Here is a 24508-nt window from a genome sequence, read left to right as displayed (position 1 = left end):
CTTTAGGTATTATGCGGCTCGACAGTGAAAAACTTAAACCTTTGCTCAAACTTTCCTTTATGAAACTTCAACCGTTCTCTTAGTCTAAACAAATCAAAGAATGAAAATCAGGGGTCACCGTGCAAATTTTGTTGGTAGAGAAACAAATTACCCAACAATTAGCGATATTTGTGATTCAAGATTGCCGCCATCCCAGTGTTATCTTTATGCGAAAAATCAAGTTTTCGATTTTCGAAAAACTATATAGGATTGTAAAGGGTTTTCTCCCTCCGTAAACTTTAAAATTAGCCCCATGAGTCACTGTGGTAGATCACAAAATATTTGTAGGAATTCAAGTTCAAATATCTGTCCCCGAGGCGAATTCTACAATAACGAGCACACGAGTCAAACGCAAATATATTGACAGTCAGCCAGGCAACACTACGTATTAAAAAAATCACCATACTTAGTATCAAGCACAAAATAGTCAGATTTATTCGAACTGCACACGGCCACAGGAAATGAAGTTAACACTCAATAAATTATAAATATCATTGTACAATGTATATTAAAATTCGTCACAAAGTTTCCTGAGGCTGGACGAAGAACCTTCGTAAATTTAGTTGTGTTACAAGTATGGTCAGAAGGTTAAGCTGAAAATAATTCACTGGGATTTCGTCTTCACTACCACAAGGATCTATGATACGTATACAAAGTTTGATAGAGTGGAACAAACTTGACTTTTAAACGTCAAATATCACCTGAGGTTACAGAAACTTAAGTTGAAAGTCACCCTTGGAAATATACAGTATATTCATGTAAATACTACATATTCGTAAACTAAAGAAACGGTGTAAGTCTGACCCTGAACTTGTGATAATGGTTTGATTTATTCAGCAATCTACCCTGTACAGTTCGGTTTTTCTTGTTAAATACTCCACATGTTCTCTTGGTTTTGACATTCAAACTATAATAAAACCGCGATGTGTCTTGGACTCTTCGCAATCGGCTCGGCTGTGATCATCTACTGCCTCTTCGGTTCCAGATTGATGAAGAAACTGTCACTTGTTACAACCTACAGGGTTGAGAACAAGCAAGTGCCAGTTAGGTATTGGTATTCGTAACAAATCGATCTGCCTCGATATGAAGTGCTCTGAGGAAACGGGTGAGATAGGAATCTTACCTATAACAAAACGTTTGTCGAAAGATGACAAAAACTGTTGTCCTTTAAAATTTTCATCCCATTAAACCTACTGGCACTTTTCATCACGAAACTTTGGTGCGTGCATCTCAGTTTTAAGAAAAAAGGCCTGTGGAGACTTAGTGTAACCGGGAATACGGAGTGTAATGAGCTCCAGTAATATTTGGTTTTAACCAAACAAAGTCTTCGTGGGAATGAAAATGTTTAAAACATTTATAATGACTATTCTATGGTAGATTGTGGGGCTTATGCTGCGTGGCAAGTATAGAGGGGTCTCGCAAAAAGTCAAAGCACAGTTTGAGTGTCATTTTAGGGCTTGCCTTTGCTATCGCCACGACCCCACAACTGTAGCTCATCTACCCATTGACCCGTGCCATCCCTTACACAAATCTGCCTCAATATAGTACAAGAATACCCTAGGCAACAAACTATGTTCTCTCTGTCTGCCTGTCTATTATTGTTTTAGTTAAATGTCAAGGTTTTCTGATTGGGTCTTGTTGACATTGTACAATTAGGCCTACTTGTACCCAGTAACATGTAATCAATTTGTGTCAAAAGAAGTTAATAAACCTGTCCCTTAAAACCCCTTAACTGCCAATTGTACGTAGCATGGTCGTAAAAGTAAAAAAAAAAACTCAAAAAAAAAACCAAACGGATTGAGGTCGTTCGACCATAGTAAAAACTATGGGATATAGTAACTGCAGGTAGAGAAGGGCTTAGTTGTACATGTAAACCTATGGGGAAGAACGGTGTTCGAATTAAGAATTATAAGACATCACTGTCCGGTGCGATAGTAAAATTACACCCAAGGGCCGGTTTTCATTACCACCCTGAGGTGTAACGACTTCAGATGCTACCTATTGCGTGTAGAGAGTATTATCTGAGTGGCAAACATCCTTCTTTGAAAAAAAAAAATAAAAATAAATGCGAAGGCCTTCAGTCTTTTCAATTTATAGAACCAGTCGTAGGAGAGCTTGTGTGATCGATAGCAATCATCCATTGCTTCTTAATGAGTGTCCGTCCGCATGATTTCGCAAACTGGCGAAGGGCCAGCTACCTGGGATATTGTCCCTTCGTGTGCTTTTATTTATTGCACTAATCAAATCGGGAAAAGGCATCAGGTCGTTTAAAAGTTCCCGACCTGCATTTCACCGACATCAATTAGTCACTTAAATCTCATTTCATGCTGATTCGACACATGATCTCCTACTTTCCTATCAGGATTAATACCAGGTAGTTCCATTCTTGTTTTGTTGGGTAATAAAACAAGTTTTCCTGATGTTCAATACAGTCATAGCTTTACAGTCATTCTTTGTTGTGTGTTTTGGTGTGCCTGAACATAGGTTTAGTGGCGTACGAATATGTATGTATGATTGATAATGAAAAGAATGCGTAAGTAAAAAACAAAAACAAACAAACAAAAATACCGCAATTATACGGTGTCGCTCACATTTGATCAGAATTGGTACATACCAGTATGGGTACCAAAGATTAACAATAAATGTTGTTTCTATCTGTTCAGTGCAGGAAAATTCTACGTTCAATGTTATGACAATGGATTCTGCACAGTACAACCAGAAAAACAACAAGAAATATTTAAACCAGAAAAACAAGTTGACAAAAGTTGGACACGCTGCTACAGAGAAATAGATGTTTTGATCAAAAAAGGGCAAAATTGTCCTAAAAACACAAATAATATTGAAATTTCACCACATTTTTTGCAAACAGCTTCTCAGCTTGTCAAAAGATGATCTGCAACATTTCGCGAAATCTATCAGCAATATAAATCACTGGGCCATATGTATGTTGTAGTTACAGCACGCAATCTTATTTGCGCTAGTGATATGGATGTACAGCGTATCCTCAGACAACATCGAACTAAAATAAATTATAAATCTGAAATTTACCCAGAACAAATATTAGCACAGCTTTTCTCATTTGGAAAAAATTTTTGTTAGAAAATTTACAATTCTAAAAAAATGTTCACATGTATATGCAAAAGGATATGCTGTTAAGGTCTCCCTCGACTAACTTTTACCTGGTTGCTCACTTTCTACTATTTTTATAGTATTTTATACAAAGGCACAGACTTATTCTGCCAATCTATCCGGAAGACAGGGTTGAAGTGACCGGAGACCACAGACTGCGGGGGTTGAAACGCCGGGGAAAACAAACAAACAAACAAACTTACTGAGATCCAGAGGACAGTAGCTGCCAGGATGTTTCCAATCAAGATGGCATTGGCGCCTTTGTGGTAATTGACTGGTGGTTCCTCGGCACCAGGACGCATTCTGCCTACCCAGTTAGACAAGCTACGTCGGCTATGTTGGCCTACAGAACAAAAAAAGGCATGTTATCACTTGAAGTAAAATTTAAAACCAAAAGCAGGAACTAGTGTAAGCAGCATCACCCTACCCTTCCTCTTTTCCATCATTGTTCAATTTCTTTACAGTGAAATTATTACTCATGGTACTCTATACTTGGGCATGGCCTCGTCTTCGTTGGAAACAATTTTAAAATGTGAAAGGAAAATCTACTTAACGGGACTTATTCTACAACATCCTGTTCACATATCTCTACCGTCTTTGGTGACATGTGATTGCAAAATATAATTTTTTTTCAGAATGATGACCGATCGATTCCTCATTTATAGAAGCGCAATCACCACTCTTTTTGTTCGGCTATGCAAGTCAAAGCTCAATGTTAATATTAATTGAGAGAGTTTAAAGTTCATAGTCTTGGACAAAGGGGCATGCTTTCATCACTGTCATCTACATACAAATCGACCAACCAGATAAAAACCATTTCGATGGGAAACAAACGGCTAAAATCATGTTAATAAACGGTGTCGAAAACCTGTTTATTAGCAATTTAGCAAGTACACGGGTAAACATTGATTCGAGACCCTAGACTATTTGCAACGTCATTTTTACCCGGAACGTTGATATGCGCCTTCCGCTTCTGTCTATCCCTCTCGTATGTGGTATGTGTGTGTATCATGAAGGCGCGGGTACAACCTTTGTACATACATACATACATACGTGAACGAACGTATGTAAAATCGGCAAATGGCCCAGACACTCATAGTGGAGTTGACAGTTTGAAATTACATTACACCGCAAAACTTACAAAAATTTACCTGGATTTACAAGTAAAGATCGGAATTCAATAATATTGGAACCGGGTGACCTTAAAAGGGCGTGCGTTGGCACCAGATTGTCTCATCAGAAAATTTCCCACCAGATTACAATTTCAATGGAAAACAAAAGGCTATCACACCTCCATAATCTCTTACAGACTAGAACAAAGGCGATCCCTGGGATCGCAAGCAGTGCCCTTAAAAGGGCGTGGGTGGAAGGGCTGTGGTTTATACAGAGTGAATGGCGTCATGCACAGTATTGAAATTGTAAAGACACAAAATGGCGCGTCCTTGGCGTTATGCGTTGGTGTGTGACGTAGTCTGATCGTGACCAAAACGACCTTGAACGGATGCGCACTCCGTCTACGCGCAGTGGAATGTACATGTATTTTTTATGGACTGCCACATTCGAACTATAAGGAAGAAGGAAAGACAACAGCGAACAAAAAGGTAAAACGCTGATATACGGAACGAACTATGGAACTCTGAAATCTAATCGGTCTTGACAAAGGCAAATAAAGCGATTACGTAAGAACTTTTCAAGGCAAAGCTGATAGCATGATTAGAGTCTGGAGGACCACATAGCTAGGACTAGGATCAAATTCATTTTGAAACTGACTGTTTAAAAACTAGGTGAAGCAAGTTAAAATTTACATTTATAGAAACATGTTGTGAGTAGGTCCTTAGTCGTATTACGAGTAAGTAACTTTGAAGAAAGGATTTTTTCGGTCGAAATTCCTGTGAGTCTATAAAGGTTATTTGTCTTAATTTTCTCAACACTAATTTTAAGATGAAAACTCACTATTAAATCCTTGGTGACACTACAGACTTACCTGTTTGGCGGAGTATTGCTCTTGTCAGGTGTTGAAACATTCTGGATCTTTGAAATGTATTTCAGTTCTTCCGTGGAAACTGGAGGATTGGTGGAGTGCTGCCTTCTGAAGTGTGGTAACCGCTTGTGTGATTCCGGATGCCGGTAACTTGCGTAAGCAAAAGGACAATGACCCATATGTACGTCACAAGTACAACATCCAATGAAACTGACAGTACTAAATATTGGAGAGCTTGCTAAATAAGTACGATTCGACACTTTAAATTTTAATGTAGTATTTGATAACTAATTTAATTTTATTTTTGGTATATATATCTATATGGAAAACGATAAATGTGTTTCATTTGCGTTCGATTGCAATCGAATCCCTCACTGCAAATATTCTTTTAGTCTTATCTAGAGACCACTTAACGTTATGAATATTTAGTCACACGATATTATATTAGCCGAGTTTCTCTGCAAGTACCATAAGACATCTCGAAAAACAGTAACGAATTAATAGATATTAGTAGAGTTAGAACATGAAAGGTTTCGGTTCGGCAAAATAATTGAATTTGACCATTAATTTCTCGATGTGTGATTACGATCATTAACATAATGCAACATTTCAAGAAGGCTAGAGGATCTTGTTGTAAATCGCGCCCCCAACGGTATTCACGATCGACATCACAAGCCCAGTTTGACTCAGGCCTGAGTTTGACTCTTGTCTTGCCGGGAAAGCAGGAGTACTTGATGATAAAGCTCAAATTAAGATGGACAGGTTTGAGTGGTCAGATGGATTACTCTTGCCAGCGGAATCAGTTGTAACGCAGCAGGCTGGAGTCAAACTTTACGACGGGGAGGATAAGGTTCGTGACAGTTTGTAGTAAAACTGTGTGACCTGAGAAACTAAATCACCGACATATAGGGATCTGCAAGCACTCTGCAGATCATGATCTGATTATTGCACCATGGAAGTAGCACACATACCTCCATGTGCCCCCATGGTACTACAGTCCCTCCAGGGGCTCCTTTAGGAGCTGTGACTGTACTGATTGTTCTGTGTTCGCTGTGTCCTCACTATGAAGCAATGCCAATGGAGGTCGACAATAACCCTACATTATTACGCGATATGCGGCAGTCAATGTCAACCCCTGTCCTCCCCGCCTCGGGGCATAGTGGCGGATCTGGACATATTCTTATGAAATTTATCAAATGCCCCACCCCCAGGGGCAAGACAATCTGAAAAATCCCCACCTAAAACTAGTAAATCCCCCACTCCAATCGGTGGGGCATTCATAAATTCTACACTTGTTCGTGAAAGTGACTAAGGGGATCATTATGAGGCAATTGCCCCACCCCCTCAGGCATAATTCATGGCAAACTCGGTCTAATCTCCCACATCTGTCCCGTATCGCCTGAGATGGAGTCCCTCTGAGATTACATTGACTGCTGCATTACATACAGCCCTACGGATTGCAATAGAAAAATACTATTGCAGTAAAAAGGCTGTATCAAAAAACCCCCCAAAAATGAGACCCCTGCCGCACTGTTAGATGCTTGGGATCTCATGCACTATACTGTATACACCAAAGAGTATGAGAAAGGCTCAATATGTACCTTTGATTTAGACCTGCACCGCTGTAGGTAGCAGCATTTGTGGTATGTCCATGGCAGCAGCAAGACTGCCTCTATGGCTGTATCGTATACTGTCAACTGATCGCCTGTAGTACTAGTATTTCGTAACTATGTGCCCCATTCATGTAGAAGGAGATTCATGCTCCCAAGTAATGAAGCATGCCTCTGTTGTTATCATCAAATGTGCAACATCACATCTGTGTGCTAGCTCCACCAGTAAAAGAATTGCAGTAGTAACATGTATGCAACGTTACTTGCATCTGAAAAAAAATGCATGATTATGTCTTCACCCAGTCTCAAAAATTTATGATCTGGATTATTCATTTGAATAAAATATAAGCCTTGTTGCTGTAAATTTTCATCTTTTACCGATTTTCAAGGAGTCACTGAACTGCTTTGGCAAGTTTAAGTGTGCTTATAAATGTCGAGCAAATGTGCAGCGAGGTCAGCATTTGATGCATGTTCAAAGTTCACCAGTTTTGTAGCTTTCAACTCTCTGTAAGGCTTTACCACCTCCATTTACATGAAGCTGCTTTGGCAGAGTCACAAGTCTTGGTACAGCCACCATTTCAAAATGTTTGATATACACAAGGAATGCTGGAATATATTGTGCATAGCAATAGACCTATCATATAGCTTCCATTCGTTCAGCACAAATTGATATATTGCAATCACTTTTGTAAAGGGTTCCAGGCATTTATAAACTCTTAAATGTAATAAATAGAACACATTAGGTGTACAGACCACATGACCTTGAGATTTTAGAATGGTATAAATGGCGCACCCACAGAACAACAGACTGAATGCACGTGATAAAAACAACAGTATTCTTGGGGGGGGCCCCTGTAACTTTCTGAAACAATTGAACTGTCAAGACTTTATTTATTTGTTCAACTATTAATCAGTCTTATTCAGGCTTTCTTTTTTTTTGATTTTTTTTTTAAACAGACGGGCTTTGAAAGAGGTAATCTGGTTCTTACAAATTACAGACTGATATGGAAAGATACAGTGAGACCGGTAAGTAGATCAAAGAGAGGCTGATTGTAAAGGATTGCAGACAATGGGGACGGGTAATGTTCATAGGCGTGCTCAATCCCAGATATGAAGAGTTTCCTCTTTCACACAGTTTGCGCCACGAAAATGTTATACATAAACTTTTACTCAAACTTTCCTCAGACAAACTTTCAATCTTCCCTTTCAAAATCAAAAAATGATTTGGGGTCACCATGCAAAGTTTTGTACTGGAGAAACAAATCACCAAATATTTACCGATATTTGAAATTCGAAATGGCCATCATCCCTGTGTTAGTCTTTATGGAAAAAACAAAATTTCTGATTTTCACAAAACTAAACTGACAAACACTTTATTTACTCCGCAAGCTTCAAAATGAACCCCGTCAAGTGATAGGCCAAAAGAGTATTGAAGAAGTTTAAAAAGTCTAATATCTGTTCCCAACGCACATTCTACCTTATTATGGTAATAACATATGTATGCATGTAGTGTTTTCTCTGTTTGTTCACTGAAGGGGCAATTTCTGCCCCATTCATCAAAAATTGGGGGCAGACTTGACATTTTAGGGGCAGAAACAACAGCAAATTCACAGGTCACTAAACTACACGCTTGGGTCTGGGCGTATTTACTTGCTGTGTTCTGTGCGCGATTTTCGCACTGTCAATAACTTTTAAAGGGCAGAAAGTGGTTTGAAATGCGAAGTTACGCAGTCGAGAGAAAACCCTGTGCATGTATGTATAGAAGTTGGAAAGTAGCATTTCTCAATGCTCATTCTTCATGTGATTTTATGAGATTTCTCTGTTGTATTTCACCTCTTTTAATTTTGTTGTTCATTTCAGAATTACAACATCTCAATGCATCTGTCACAGGTTGTGTTTGTCGAAGAGCAATCGTCTAGCTTTGGTAAAAGGCAAGTTTGGATTGACACTTTTTATTTATTGGTAGTACTTGGATGAATTGAGTAGGAAAATTTGGAGAGATATCGTCAACCTTCTCCAAAAGCTGACCTAGGCCAAGACATAATGGTTTCCTATATTTGGATCAACTCGTTTGATCAAACTGCCATGCACAAGTTCCATTTGTCATCTCGTCAATGCATATCAAAATTTTTCTATTATTGGTATAGTTTTCTTGCACAAATGGGGGCATAGTGCCGAAGGCATGACACGAGTGCCAAAGGCAGTGTTACAGTATTCTATGGATAAGTGATACTGCAGATTATTATAGCAGTACATACAAATACTTGTTGATAAACACGCGCACATGAATCAACATAGATCTATATACTTTTCTGCACATGGTTTTTGTGAATACCATGGCCTGTTTGAATTCCGGGGGACTGTTGACGGTCTATATGACAATGTATTAGTCTCAGTCCAACATTTTATTCCAGAGTTGGCCCATTAGATAGTTATTTTTTTTTAACTTGAATTTTGGCTACAGTTGAGATCAACAAAATTCATGCCAGTGAGAAAATTATTCAATCTATCCTGCCAAAGGCAGGCCTTAAGCCATGTTGTCATGGGAATTGTTGAACTGCATGTACATGTTTGTCCTGCTTTGCCAAACAATGAGCTGGGTGAATGCTTTGGAAACTTTGAAAAAAATTGGCCCCCTGTATACTTTCTATAGAGACAGTTACTGGCCATACATAATGATCATTATGGGCACTTTGTTATTATTGAAATTACAGCAGTGACAGTCTGGCAAATTTTCATTTTCTTCCCCTTTTTCCCCTTCCAGTCCCAAGATAATACTCTACCTCCATCCAGCTGCTCCTAACAAACAGGGTGGACCCGTCATGTACAGCCCGAATACATACATCAAATTATCATTCAAGGCAGCTGGCGAGACAGAGGTAAATTTTACTGTCCCAGTTCTGTAATATTCATGGTTGTTGAGCATACACAGTTGCATTCAAAATTTCCTCTCAAGCAATATTTTCATTCATATTACTGTGTTCATAGAAAATGTGTCACATTTTCGACAATTTTGTTTTTTCATGAATGAGATAAGGACATATGATGCATTTTTTGTCATTCAAATGGACGGCAAACTTTTCATTTGTGAGGCAAGAGATAGAGAAAGGGAGGCAGTGAAGATTACAATCTACTCAGTGATCGACAATTCAGAAACATTTTCTTTAAAATTACAATACACATTATGAGGCAAAGCTTGTCTTTGAAATGTTCATAGTGAATTATTATTATTATTATTATTATTATTATTATGGTTTATTAATACTCAAATTGTGACCCAAAATGGTCAAATAAAATGAGTTTACAACACAGTCAATAAAAAATTTACAGTACATCACTAAAAAAAACTACAAGAAAAAGACCTCCCAAGGAAGCAAGACATCAACTGGTAATTTCAAAAACGAGCACCAAAAACCCCTAAAAGAATTTGAAAAATTAAAAAACAACAACGACGACAAGACATCAAATAGACACAACAGAAATTTGACAAAACCAACATTCACAACAGCTCAACACAGGACAGAGAATCATGAACTCTGGAGTAGTTTAATGCAGTAGACTACGGGCTTGATTCTTTACGTTTTGTGCGGATTTTAAAGTTAACCAAGCTTTTATTCCTTGTCGAATATCCGTGACCTGATTTAGGGGGAATATGATAATTTAGTTTATGGTCTGGTTTTATGATTTCCTCAGCAAACTTTTTACAAATTTTCTGACGTCTAGTTTCGAGTGTGTCTAGCTGTAATAGAGAAAGTGATTCACTGTAAGACAAAAATGGATAAATAATTCGTAGTGCTCTCTTCTGGATTCTTTCAATCGTTGATCTATTCTTTTCAGTGAGACCACCTTGCCAAACAGTACAGGCATATTCTAAGGTTGATCTAACCAATGAGATATAAATTTGTTTAAGCTCATGAGCTGTAGCCCCAAATCTGCACAAAACACGGAGAATGTGCAACCTTTGTGAGGATTTTTTGACCATATCATCAACATGGTTATCCCATTTTAGTTTGTTATTTATGATTAACCCAAGAGATTTAAAATTCTCTTTGATTTCTAAGACACTGTTGCCTAGTAACAATGGCGGAAAAGGAGGAGGTACCTTACCAAAAAATAGCCTCATTTCTTTACATTTTTTTGGATTTAGTTTCATATTATTTACTGAAGCCCACTGGTCAATGTGTGATAATGTTGTCTGCATCTGCGAATTAGTAGGAGTACTGGAATGAAACATTCTGACACCGTGGTGTCATCCATGAATATAAAGTTTGATCCCCCAATACAATCAGGAATGTCATTAATCATGAGCATAAATAGAATTGGGCCCAATTTTGTTCCCTGTGGAACACCTGCACGTATTGTTTGCCAGGAAGAAAAGCTATCACCAATCTTCACCCTTTGAGATCTATTATACAAGAAATGTGCTGTCCATTTAATTATGTTACTATTTATACCGAATTTTGATAATTTGTGAAGAAGTATGTTGTGGTCAATCTTATCAAAGGCTTTACTGAAATCAAGGTAACAAATTCTAACCATATTTCTTTGACTTTCCAGTTGCTCGAGCCAAGTCTGTATCATATCTATCAAGGCAGTTGTTGAGGACGATTTCTTAGCACCTGCAAATTGCGTTTTTTTTATCTTATCCTTTACTTCCTGTTTGATCCATTTTTCAATCAAACTCTCCATTACCTTGGCCACACTGTTGGTAAGAGAAATCGGCCGAAAATCATCAAGGGAAGCAGGGTGGTTGTTTTTTAGCTAGAGGAATTACAATGGCCTCCTTAAGTTTTGATGGAACTTGACCTTCTTGAAAGGAATAATTAAAGATATCAACAAGGGGAACAGCAAATTCATGTGCAAATTCCTTCAACAATTTATTTGAAATTTGGTCAGGGCCACTAGCTTTGGCACAGGGTAATGATTTTAATAAGTTGACAATACCATTGTATGTAACAATCGGAAGGGAATTACTATTTGGGAGATTACGAATAAGCTCATCATAGTTTAAGGAACATAGTCCTTGTTATATTAACAAAATGATTGTTGATAGCATTGGCTAGATTAACACCACTTAAACATTCGCCGCTAACCTCAATTTCTGGGATGGTACCATTTTTCCTACGACCACATATCCTGTTAACTTCATTCCACCACTGTTTACTATTTGCAGATGCAGACTTAATCTTCTCAGCAAAGTAATTCTGTCTGTTTGTGTGAATTGCCCGATTTACCTTATTTCTCCAGTATCTATACAATGTCGACTTTTGGTTTCTAAAAGCCTTCTGGCGGCATCTTATCATATACTTAATCGAGGCAGTTATGAATGGTTTATCAGAACTGGAAAAACGCAGGGGCTTTGGGGGGAAAAATTTATCAATTGCTGTGGAAACAGAGGTTGCAAACGAATTAAATTTTTCCTCACAAGAAGGCTTTTGTAAAACATCAGACCAATCATTATTAATGATCCATTGCGCAAATTCCCTTTTACTTGAATCTTTCATGGGTCGGATATTTACCTTTTTTATCGGAATTTTCAAATTTGACAAGATTTCATCGCCACCATTGAATGGTCTGAAGAACCAATGGACCAACAGAAAAGGGGGGATTATACAAATGGCTAAGGTTGGTGAATATGAGATCCAAGGTTGCATTGACCCTCGTAGGAATATTTACAACTTGTTTTTTTAAACGACAACTAGTCAAAATATTGTTCACATTCAGTCGATTAAAGTCACCCAATATAATGACACCTGTCTCTGGTGATTTACGTGTTATCATATCAACAGTGTCAATGACATGAGATATTACTGGTTTTTCATTAGCTCCTGGTGGATGGTAAATACAGCCAATGAGCAGTTGAGATACGCTCCTCGGTAACCAGAAAGGGCGAGCTGTGCACCAGATGGATTCAATATCTCCCTGACTTTCCAGTGGTTGTGGTTGTAAATAATCATGAATATACAACATACACCACCTCCACGTTGTTGAGAACGATCTTTCCGAAATAACTTGTAATTTTGAATAGAAACAGTGTTGTTGGTAATCTCTCCATGAAGCCAGGTTTCAGTTACTGCAGCAATCTGGATCTCATTCATTTCACATACTGCAGCTAGTTCATCAACTTTTCTTACCAAGGATCTCGCATTGCACACCATTACATTAGGTAGTACCTTCGGTTTCACAGAGTACATAGAATTACGTAATTGAACTAAGGTTTGTGGACGAGTTTGTAGAAGTTGACAGGTTTTACGTTGGTATGATATTCTGACAGGGATTGGCTGTGGTCTGTGACCTTTAAATGATTTCCCTCTCTTGGTTGGTGGAATTTTACACAGCTGTAGTTGCCTCAATCTCTGCCAGGTGTCAGGCTCCAATCGGCTCAATAGTGGGTTATTGATCACCACATTCCGTATAGCCAACAACATGTTTGTATTATATGCAAATAGCATATTCTGATGTACAGAGAACATGCACACAGACAGTACCTCTAGTTGACGAACTGAAGCCAAGAAAACAACTCAGATTTTCTTGAAATGTCCAACGGTGTAACACATCCAGCCTACCCAGTAGATTCTTGACCCATTCACATGTACACAGGACAAACGTGGACAGGAACACCAAAAGTTCAACTGAAAATTTCACTAAAAAGACGGAGACAAACACTGTGGGTGCTGCCAAGGCGCTACCCCTTATGCCAATCATAGAAAAAATTGGAGCAGATCTGAAATGTGAATTATGGTTTGATTATTTTTCACTGTATTGTAGTTTCACAGGTGTTTGTCAGACCAGTTGCAGAGGAGGACTTGGGAACATCAGAGCATACCGGCACAACAAAGTCCAACCAAGCAGTCAAGTCAGGTATTGATTACAATGCAGTTAGGAGTATTATCTTCTCTTAAACATATCGTGTCATAATTTCTGTGTGTTCGGAAGAAGGCTAAATCGTTTTGCAACTTTTTGCTTTTACTGTCATTTTACACTTTGGTGTTGAGGTTGCATGGTATGTGCCTTTTAGTAATTTGTTTCATAGTTAATGTTTTATACAGGCCACTCTAGTCTGCTTTATCCATTGATTAGGTCGTGCGTTGGCTGTATTTTACGTGATGTACTCATATCTTCACCCAACACGTATTTTACATAGGAGTGATGCGTACTTTCATCATTCTGACCCAGTTTGTTGAAGATAAGCCAATTTAAGCACATCTTTATAAAACAGTGTAAACCTTTATTTCACAAAGACGTGGAATTGCGCACACAACTGAAAGAGAAAATAAAAAAAGCAGTATGATGACTGTCAGACTCATGTCAATAATTATATTTTACCTGTGTTTTAGTTTTTTTTGTAAGCATTTCTTAGCACAACTAATATCCATCCACTCATCCTTTAACAATGTTAAATCATGATTTTATGTCAAGACAGTACTTAATGTTTTTCTCTGATATGAAAGTATAACCACCATCTGCTATTCCATAGACTTAATGATCCTTGGAAGAATTAAGATTGAGATTCAGAATGAATTCTGTATTTCTCTGTGTTTCCTTCACAGCCGCGTCAAGTCCGAGCAGGTATTGTGGGCATTGAAAGAAAATTGGAAGAGAAGAGGAAAGAAACAGATCAGAACATTTCAATGGTAAGACGACAGAACAAGCAACTTCTCGTAAAACTAAATGGAATGGATTAGGAAATACAGACTAGTTCTTGAGCATTTTCCTTTTTGTTTCCCTCAATTTCAGTTCACATAGGGTTCTCCACTGGGGATTTTTAGAGGTTGGCCACCCGTCTGTTTTTTCAAGCAATCTATTCATGTGTGAATAAACATACAAAAGAATACATTTTCCAACAACAGAAGGATATGCAAATCAAGTATTGTTATGTAAATTGGCCACCGCTCTGTTTTTTCCAAGCTGTGGAGAACACTGTTGCAGATACAGAATACAAATATGGAGATGTCAAAATAGCCATGTACATACAGTATGCAACCAAATGAACAGACAGAACAGTAATCACCAATTTTGTCATTTCCCATTTTAAAGACTTGCCATTCTCTGAAAAGTGCACCAGAAAATTGTGAGATTGTTGCATTTTAATAATGAGCAGTGAGTACAGAAACATCATTCTCATGGATGTTTCAAAATGCAACTGTGCACATATATTGGAATGGCATAAAACATGCAGAGAAAACCCCTCTATTTTATGAAGTGGTAGCAAGATCTTTTCCTGTGAAAACTTTTCCACAATAAGTTCCCGTATGGAGATTTTCCTCATTCAATTCAATTGGAAAATGGAAAATGTCACTCTCTAATCTTCCCATACATTTTATTTGCATGCTGGTGTATGTATCCAAAGGACTATTCCATCCTTTTCTTTATTGACTGTCTTTTTCCTATGCCGAATAAGGTAGCTATGAATCTTTAATCCTTTGAGCGCCAAAGTCAACTTTTGTCACCTTTACTGTATAAAATATACCCCAGTCAAATTTTTTTCAGATTTTTGCCAAAATTTTGATGAAAACCTGTAGCCAATGAAATGTGATGTCTGTTTGGTCTAACATAATCAAAAAAATTACAGAAAAATTCATAAAAATTGTTAAAATGTTGCACTGAATTTTGGTGGGAAAAATTACAGCACTCAAAGGGTTAAAACAGCAAGGGTGAGATCTGGTCAAATATACATGTATTCTGATGTCTATCTGAACATTATTTTATTCATGGCATGCACATAAAATTATTCTGATCGCTTTATTGTGTCAGGCTACATGAACTGTCAATGCTGTCAGTTTGATTATTTCAGCCAACATTTTTGTAAACAAGCCTTTTTTTTCTGTCAATTTAAGGCTTTTCAAGATCTCGGCAAGTTAATGGACCAAGTGAGTATACTGTAAATCATTATTGTACTGTGATAAAATTGTTTGTTGAGCGACATGGATAACTGTTCAGCGTGCAACATGCTTCTTTGGTCTTCCTCTCCCAGTAATCTGTGGTCTGACTGGACAGGTTGATGTTGATTTTACGACTACGTAGCAAACAAATGTGGAAACAAAGACACTCTTATTGCAGAGGACAATAAGAGTGTTTCAAATACCAATGCAGTACTGGAAAACCTATTGTTTCATGTTGTCAAAATGGCCCTTACATTTCATACTGGTTTGATCTGTAGTCGTCTGTCAGTTTATCATCTGAAATGGCTTTGACCTGTTGACCCTACCTCCGTTCCTTGTGAACGGGTCCACAATCAACACTGACAACAATTGGTTTTGGTCAAACCATTGTTGTGAAAGGGTTAACCTTCGTACACAACGTGAGGAGTAATGATTTACCTGTACAAAGTCACATGACACATGCTAGATTCTTATCACACTTCTCTGTTCAAATGAGTTCATGCAAAATTTGCTTTCACTTTTTCGATGTATCTTTACGCAAGGCAAAAAGCATGGTTGACTTGTCAAAAAACATCGCCACAAAAATCAAAGAGAAGAAAGGTGACATCACAGAGGATGAGGTAAGCAGCAATAAAAAAAATTTACTTTTGTTAGTTGATGATTTGCTGTCAGATCATTCATCACATCTTGAATATCAAATTAATCTCAGCTGGAAATTTCATTTGCGACATTCCTACATCGTCTTTACATCTATCTGTTGTCTACTTAATCACACTGGACTTTTTTGGAGCACGGTGCTTGTGATAGGGTTAATGTTCCACAGCCCGTAAATAAAACATCAACTACACACAAGAGTTTGCAACTTAAGCGAAGTCATGTATTTGAATACTACCCATTAATAATAGAGATTACATACGAGGCAGCACTCTCTGTATTTCAGGTGCTATGTTGTCACTACAGAAATCATCGTAACTCAACACAGTCTCAAATGTATCTCTCTTGCTGTCTCTCCATCAGAATTTGTCGATTTTGTGTCTAGCTTTAACTCAGCTTGACAAGTAGCCACACACTGTACCATCTACACTCATACACTCGCTGTTGAATGACTGGCTATCTGAGAAGGCTCATTACTTATCAGTCTTTCATGCACTGTCTAGAGATAATCACATTGACCAAAGGGCATCACACAAATTTTGAACACAGAGGCTGTACTCACCACAACGTGCACAGCATGACTCTGAACCGGCAAATTTTATATGAAACCAAAGTTTAAACACGAGAGAATCAGTCTAATAATACAGGTGACTTGCCCCTTACCATCACACATTGTTACCCTTTGGTCTGACATTTACCATGTTGCTGTATACACTATGTGACATTTTACTGATTCAGCAAAACAAAGTATTCTGTGGTAGTAGAAAGTGTAAAGAGATCAAGCCTGACTTTGCTGTCACATAGATTGTAAACTTTACCAAGTCTGTTGCTGCTAAGGAAGAGCAATGATGATATTCAAGATGTGTGCCTGTCATCAGTCTGTGAAGTCTGACACTGTTACAGTCATCTGTAATGAACTTGATCTGTGAGAATGCTGTTAGCTCTCTTCCTTTCTCTCTGTCTCTCCCTCCCTCCCTCCCTCCCTCCCTCTGAGAACAATACGAATGAAAGCTTGTCATTTCTTTGCTCTTCTCATCACTGCAGACTGTGAAGTTTAAGGCATACCTGCTCAGTCTGGGCATCAGCAACCCAGTCACCAGGGAAACTCACGGGTCAGGCACCAAGTACCACATAGAACTTGCCAAACAATTGGCCACTATGCTGGAAACGCCAATAAAGGTAAGTGATACGTACCATGTGCAATTCATGTCACATAGAGATGAGTCATTTCACATGAGTAAGCAGCTGAAAATAACCAGTAATAAAAAGCAAAGAAGAGTGTGCATGGATGTGCGTGTGTTACATGTAGTTATCTCAATCTTTTAGTGTGATGATGATGGTGCTGACTGGGGTATGTTCAATGTGCTTTTCACTGTTTGACATCCATTGCAAATAACCAAACTATTTTCCCAACCTTTACCGATATCGTGCATAACCATAAAACAATTTTCCGAGATCCAGGATTCTTCAGAGTTCATGTGCAGCAGTGATGTTTGCAAGACGTGTCCCTGTGGCATAGGAAAATAATTAACCCTTTTCCTGCCAAGTCCATATTTCACCACCAGGTCAAGATGGTTAAAATTAATGAACACAACGTATTCCACATGATGTATTTTAAACATAATACCGTATATTTGAAGGCTGTTGAAAACATAATACTGTAAAGTTGATTTTTTTGGGACAAAGATGCTCTAACATACCAAGCCAAGTGGGTGAAAATACGTTATGTTTTTGGCTCAATACCGCTTTTTTACTGACTTGGCTAATGGGGAAGTGATGCAGTTATTACTGTCTGGCAGGAAAAGGGTTAAACTAAGTTATCATATGCTTGATTCATGTCTTTGGTTTACGGAAAATCGTGAACTCATTCAGTTGTTTCATAGACAGTGGAATCTCGCTTCTACTGTCTAGTGTTGTTCTGACCTCTTCCGGCTGTGACCAGCTTCAATTCATTCACTGTGTAATTTTGTATTGGAGTGCTTGGATGTTTATGGAAAATGGTATGCGGGACTTTCTCTGTCACATCTATATGGTGCAATTACCACACTCTCAACATGTGGATGCCATCCGATCAATACTTCGGAAAAAACACACCTGGAGTTTTTTTTCAGAATCATCTGTTCTATTTATTCAAGACAAAACATTAGGGAGCTCAAGGGCACAGAGCAAGTCAAAAAATGGTACATCACTACAGTATTCAGGATTACAAAAAAGTCACCGAATTCAGTTATACTGTTAGGGGCCGTCGATAATAAAAGCTGACGCACGACAAACGTAATTCTTTCGTTTAGGGGGGAGGGGGTTAAAGCTCATTCCGTTTTGTGTGCGTCAAAATCGCATAAGGATTTTCGTCAATTGTTTTCGAAGTGTGACTTTGCAGCGAGAACGTAATACTAACTTCGCGTTCATCGAGAATGGAATGACCACAAAATACAGAGACAGAAAAGACAACGAAAAGACATAAATGTGAAATAAAAACTTGTATGCTTTTTCAACGTGAAACATGTACGTGAAACATTTTCCTACATGCGAAATACATTAAAATGTTCTGTGTCTTAAAACTTGATACGCATAAAGTGGAGGTTTATTGATCAATGTGCACTTCCGGTATTTTCATGGGCGTGCGGATCGGAGAGGTGCGTGTGGGTTTGTCAGAAAAGGCATCATAATACGAAATTGATTTCGCATAAGAACTTTCGTTTTTTTTTTTGGGGGGGGGGAGAGGGTTTCAAGTAATGAAGGAATTACATTTCTTGTGCGTCAGCTTTTATTATCGACGGCCCCTTAAGATACCATGATATCCTTGAGAGATGTTCAATGTAGCAGAGAACAGTCTCTGTTCATTTCCTTGGATCGTGATCAGTATTGTGGTCAGTCCATTTTTTCCCGGAACACATTCTGGAATGTTACTCCAGTAGTCCTGGAACACACTATAGTGATTATTCCTTTATTCCAAATAATGCCATGACACTGGCATTATGCATTGACCAGCGTTGAACTTGCAGAGCACAAAAATGTCAGTGTAGGGTGCCAGACGCATTGATACGTTGTCATTGAAAGCATTTGAACTCTTGCCAAAAATTAGTTGTGAAAATTTTATCGTATGCTTTTACATGCACTGTAACTTCAGAGCGCACAAGACACAGTTACACTGAAAGAGCTGTCGCTCGATTGTGCTCTCTTGGCTTCCTCTCTTTATGTAAGGGGGCATGTAGAGCGCCCTCAAGCAAGGGACCATACAGCAAACTAGTGCAGAAACTTCCAATATAGTCTCAAACAGTTACCGTTCAAGTAACAGTGAGATTTGAGGTTGCAGTGCAAAGAAAGTAAGACATTTGTGATTTTGTAGTACAAGTCTACAAAACTCAGAAAAAAACATACTACAAAGACCTGTAATTAAATATGTCACAATGATAGAGTCAGTAGAAATGTTATAAATAGATGTGTGAAAGCGATGTTTTATCTCAAAGTGTTCATTTTGTCATTCTCTTTTGTCCTCCAGGAAAATGGTGGAATGATGGCTTTGACAGATGTGTACTGTAGAGTTAATAGGGCCCGGGGAATGGAGGTAAGCAAATATCAGGGGGAGGTACTCCTATTCTTTACAAAATACATGTTACTCATACATTACATGCGTCGTCTTATTTTGTGATAAGTCTCAGAAAGCAAAGACTAAGATATGTTGTTTTCTGATGTTTGTATCTGTGAAAGCACCCAGGGTCCGGTGCATGTCTTTCTCTCAGAAATTTGAGGCGGATGCATACCCTTACCTCACCCAAACATGTTCAACATGCTTGAATTTTGTTAAAATGATCTGTTTTCATTGTCAGCAAAAAGAAGGCAGTGAAGGTTTGACATATGCCATGTCGTTCAGATTATGTCGTCAAATTTGTTCACTGTTAGACACATAACAAACTGTCTTGATAATTAGGGCCACCAAATATGCAAAGAGCCCAGCTGGCACAACTGAAAATTTAGAATGAATGAGACTTGCTGACGATGATTTCAAATTTTAATGTTTCCCCTTCAAAAAAACCTGACAAATTGTGGTGGGCTCTTGCCTGGTCATTTGAAACTTTCATTGAAAGCAAGGGGTGGGTGCTTACTGGAGCATGGGCACTTATGCGGATATATACGGCAACAGTTACAAAGACAGAAAGAGGTGCCCATTGAAGTTCAAAGGTAAATTTGATATTTGACCTTTGTTCTCATGTCTTAAAATATGGATGTATTGATAAACGACAGTGATGCATGCATTGGTATTTTGAAAGACGCACACCTTCAGAATTTCATGTTTTTCCGAAATTATAATTCACATTTTATTCACACAGTTACTGTCTCCAGATGACCTTGTTGAAGCCTGTAAATTATTTGAATCTTTGAAGCTTCCACTTAGGTAAGAAGGTCATATGCCGTATTCTGCTCTCTTGGAGATATTTAATTTGAGGTTTTATCCAAAACCTGTGTAGTGAACTTTTCTTTCAGAAGCTATGAAACATTCAAAGTGTTGTAGTTTCTCTCCAAAGCTGAGACTGTAACACATATTGCTCATTTCTCTTTTTCTGTGATAATATAGTTTCTTTACTATTTGCATTGTATGTCTAGCGTGTGCTTCATTCAGTTGTGACCTCACTTGGTCAATGGTTGGTTGAAGAGTGACAAAAATGTCTCTACTCATATTTTGCTGAAAATCTATTTTCTGAAAATTGGTTCTCTGGTTCACTGAAGTGCGCCCTCACATGGTTGAAGAGTGGCAAGAATGTCTTTATTCCTATTTAGCTGAACATTGCTTTTTTGAAAATTGTTTGGTAGTTTCATTAAAGTGCCCCCTCACATTGTGACTGTGTGGTTGAATAGAGCCAAGAATATCTGTACTCTTGTATTTGCTGAAAATTGTTTCATGGCTCATGTTACTCTTTTGTTTAATCTTCTCTCAGTGTGCTCAGGATGATCTTTATCTCTCTGAAACTTGGTATCACTTCTGTGTAAATCCTTTTAATACCTTGTCATTTCATAAACTTGCCCGTCTGTTTGATTTGCAGTATTATAGTCAGAATGCCCAAGTGCGCAACCCTTCAGTTTCACAAAAACCAGACATGCACACCCAAGAATATTCCAACTTTCTACTTGTAAAACTCAAAAAAGAGCCATAATTTTCTGTGAAAAAGAGATTATTTAGTGCAAAGGAAAAATATGTCCTACCCTTTCACCACCATGGTTTGTCCCAAATCCATTGTTTTCTATGGTAAAGTTGGACCTGTATACAGGGAACTAGGGGTGAAAGGGTTAAATAATGTGTCACTTAGACTCATATCACTCCTGACACATTTGAAATACTAATGGATTTTATCACTTGCAGACTTCGAACATTTACCAGTGGAGTCAAAGTCATTGAGTTGGTGTCCCATGCAGAGGAACAGGCTATAAACCAAACAGTTGAATTGGTGAGTACCGTATGCTCAGTGTACCCCCCATGTAGCTGTTTTCTAGTTTCATTGAATCTTCCTGATATATCACCTATTATGTATTAAAGTTTAGCTTCCTTCTAGGGGAGGAGTATTCTCTGAACCAAGTTTCTGTATTTTTTCAAATCATGCTCTGGAGGAAGTTCTCAAAATGCCTCCCTGTCAGTCTTTTGAAATATTTTGAAAGAAATGTTTGTAGAGAGCCAAAATTCATGTAGGACACCAATATTTTTTATTCAAACTGGCTACCAGTATATATGTTGAGTCTGTGAATAATTGATTTTCATAAATATTATGGTTTGACTCACTGTTGTCTTGCAGTGTTCGAATTGAGTCCTCTGGAGCAAAGATTTCATTGAAAATATTTTTTTGTTTGTTTTTGTTTTCAGCTTACAGCACAAGGCTCCCTCACAGCTGATGAATTGTCTCACTCAGTTGGCATATCAGTAGTACTAGCTAAAGGAAGGTAAGTGGATTAAGATTTTTTTCACCCACTGCAAAAAAAATAGCATCATCTCTGTACAAAATTGGTATTTTTCAAATCCAGCTGTGTAGTCGTGATTAAACCAGAGTTATGAGTTTCAAATCTATCAGAGATTGGCAGAGAAAAGGGGATGTGTGTGAGATGAAATCACACGTTTCTGGAAATATATAAATTGAGATTTTACTATATTTTCTGTTACTGTGTTTTACTGCTATGCTACATGGATAGTTAGGTGTAATGGTATGGGTTTCTTTTCTGTGTAAATTGTTATCAACATTCAAATTGAAAAGAACAGGACTCAACCAAACATTGGTATTGTTTGAAAGCTCACTCACTCATTCAAGTGTTTTGTGTTTCAGGTTACTTGCTTCAGAAGAGAAAGGGAGAGCGTGTAGGGATGAGTCTGTTGAGGGCGTTAGGTTTTATCCAAATCTTTTCCTGACGGGGCCTTTGAGATGAAGACGAACGGGTCATTTTAGTAAATGCAAAGTTTGAAGGAACAAATCTAAACTGCCCCAAGAATATTGGACAGAAATCACCATCCAAACTTTGAAAATATCTATCTGTCGCAAGGCAGTCATGTAGCTGTGTCTTCAAATAGCAGTTTAGTGTCCTACGCAAACAATACTGTCACCATCATGGTCAACATAAACATATGTAGTATATACATACCAGTATACAGTTACATTTGTACTATATACATACATAGTACAAATACACGTACGTGCTCACTTTCTTCATAATTTCTTTGCTCTGTATTTCCGCTTCACCATCACATCTGTTATACTTCTAGCGTTAAAGTAGGTCTGCCCAGTGAAGTATTTTTTTACACAGAATTATTTTATATGAAAAGAAAATGCTGGGCTTTGTCTGGGGCCCTTGTTGACAGATTGCTTAGGAACATTCCTGTGTGCTTTGATTGCGACAACAAGAGAGAAACTTTGTCTTTAAACAGGCAGACAGAGAACAAATCGAGGATACTTGTTAAATATTGGAAATTTTTTTGGCATTCAATGCATAGTCCCAGTCTGTTATCTAAGGCTACTCCTCAGTTGCCCAAATTGTGGACCCCCCATGATTGACCCCAAATCTATCAATAATGAAAGGTCTTGTTGTTACTTATTGCTTCTTTTTCCTCCATGTTCTGCTTCATTGTCACCTAAAGTATGCTGGATAATCACAGCTTAAAGCTCAACACCTCTCTCAGATGAACCAGCCAAGGGTGTCCCAGAAAAACACGTTAGTGAGTAGGGTTATGCATGGCCGGGGACAACAGCATAATTCGGTAGTGACGTTACGGCAAGCTTGTATAAATCACTGTAAGGTGTTACACCATTGTGATGGAAGTGTGTGTAAACTCAATATTTGTATCTTTAACATGAACACGATAGGAACTAATTAGGAGGAGTAGGATCTTTTAATTGTTCAAATTTATCAAAAGTGTTAGGTGGCCCTAGAGCTGAAAGTTGCAATATTACAAATTACCAATAAAAACAAGTGAATTGCAAAACAAGAAGAAAAGTAGATGAGCTTAAGTTTGCTGATTAAACCAGAATTTCTACAGTATTCTATTCTCCCAGATAAGTTCCAATCGTGTTCATGGTCTATCAAGAAACAAATATAAATAAAAAGTGTTAATGAGAGATAAAAAGACATACTGCACATGTTACTCTCAATATTTGCATGCGAGTGCGTGTGTGTGCGAGAGAGGCCAGAAAAAAAAGTCTTGACGTTCCACAAGCAAATAAACCAAAACACAAAATATCCCTAGAAAACATGCCGTGTGATAGATTTTATGTGGCCGAATACACAAAATTTGTGTCGTGGTTCATTAGTATGCCAGTTTGCAAGAGTCAAGTACATGTATTTCAGACACATTAACCTTGATCAGAACCTGGTCCCTCCTCTCCAAACAAATGTTTTGCCCCTAAGAGAATCCCTACACAGCAAATATGTGAGCTCCAACATAGGCCGGAGTGTTCCTCTCTGTTACTTGGTGAATAATGTAATTAATTTCGACACCAGAATGGAATAACCGGGATAGACTTCTCTGCGGGACCATTGCACTCCTGGGTGCATTGCTTCAATGAAGCCGCTCTATCGTGTGTCCGGTCTATACGCAATTACCTTGTTATAATAGCGTGCCATCCAATCTGTAAAATGTTAAAAAATTAATTATGCAGTAGTGAACCAATAATGATAATTAAAAAAAACAGAATTAGCGCATACAAAAATCAATCGAAGTAAAAAATCACCCAAGGCGA

The 24508-nt window shown here is 38.0% G+C and overlaps 1 protein-coding gene across 1 annotated transcript; it reads left to right on the top strand.

Moving 5' to 3' along the window:
* The first annotated feature begins 5807 nt into the window (after positions 1-5807).
* On the top strand, positions 5808-23897 carry LOC139131315 (vacuolar protein-sorting-associated protein 36-like). The gene is made up of 14 exons (XM_070697323.1): positions 5808-5999; positions 7717-7785; positions 8620-8690; positions 9524-9638; positions 13528-13620; positions 14310-14393; positions 15597-15629; positions 16184-16261; positions 17340-17474; positions 19798-19863; positions 20627-20691; positions 21655-21739; positions 22150-22226; positions 22604-23897. The coding sequence occupies exons 1-14, from the start codon at positions 5904-5906 to the stop codon at positions 22701-22703; spliced, it is 1167 nt and encodes a 388-aa protein (XP_070553424.1). The 5' UTR covers positions 5808-5903; the 3' UTR covers positions 22704-23897.
* The last annotated feature ends 611 nt before the right edge of the window (positions 23898-24508 follow it).

This window comes from Ptychodera flava, chromosome 4 (assembly GCF_041260155.1).
Source record: "Ptychodera flava strain L36383 chromosome 4, AS_Pfla_20210202, whole genome shotgun sequence".
In the NCBI taxonomy this organism is placed as follows: Eukaryota; Metazoa; Hemichordata; class Enteropneusta; family Ptychoderidae; genus Ptychodera; species Ptychodera flava.
Note: the sequence above shows the minus strand (reverse complement) of the source record. Positions and strands in the feature narration are given on the sequence as shown.

Excerpts from the sequence above, each read along its gene's own strand:
- LOC139131315 (XM_070697323.1), top strand. The coding sequence starts at position 5,904 with ATGGACAGGTTTGAGTGGTCAGATGGATTACTCTTGCCAGCGGAATCA. Across the intron at positions 7,786-8,619 it reads GGAAAGATACAGTGAGACCG|AATTACAACATCTCAATGCA; the intron begins GTAAGTAGATCA and ends TGTTCATTTCAG. Across the intron at positions 20,692-21,654 it reads TCTTTGAAGCTTCCACTTAG|ACTTCGAACATTTACCAGTG; the intron begins GTAAGAAGGTCA and ends TATCACTTGCAG.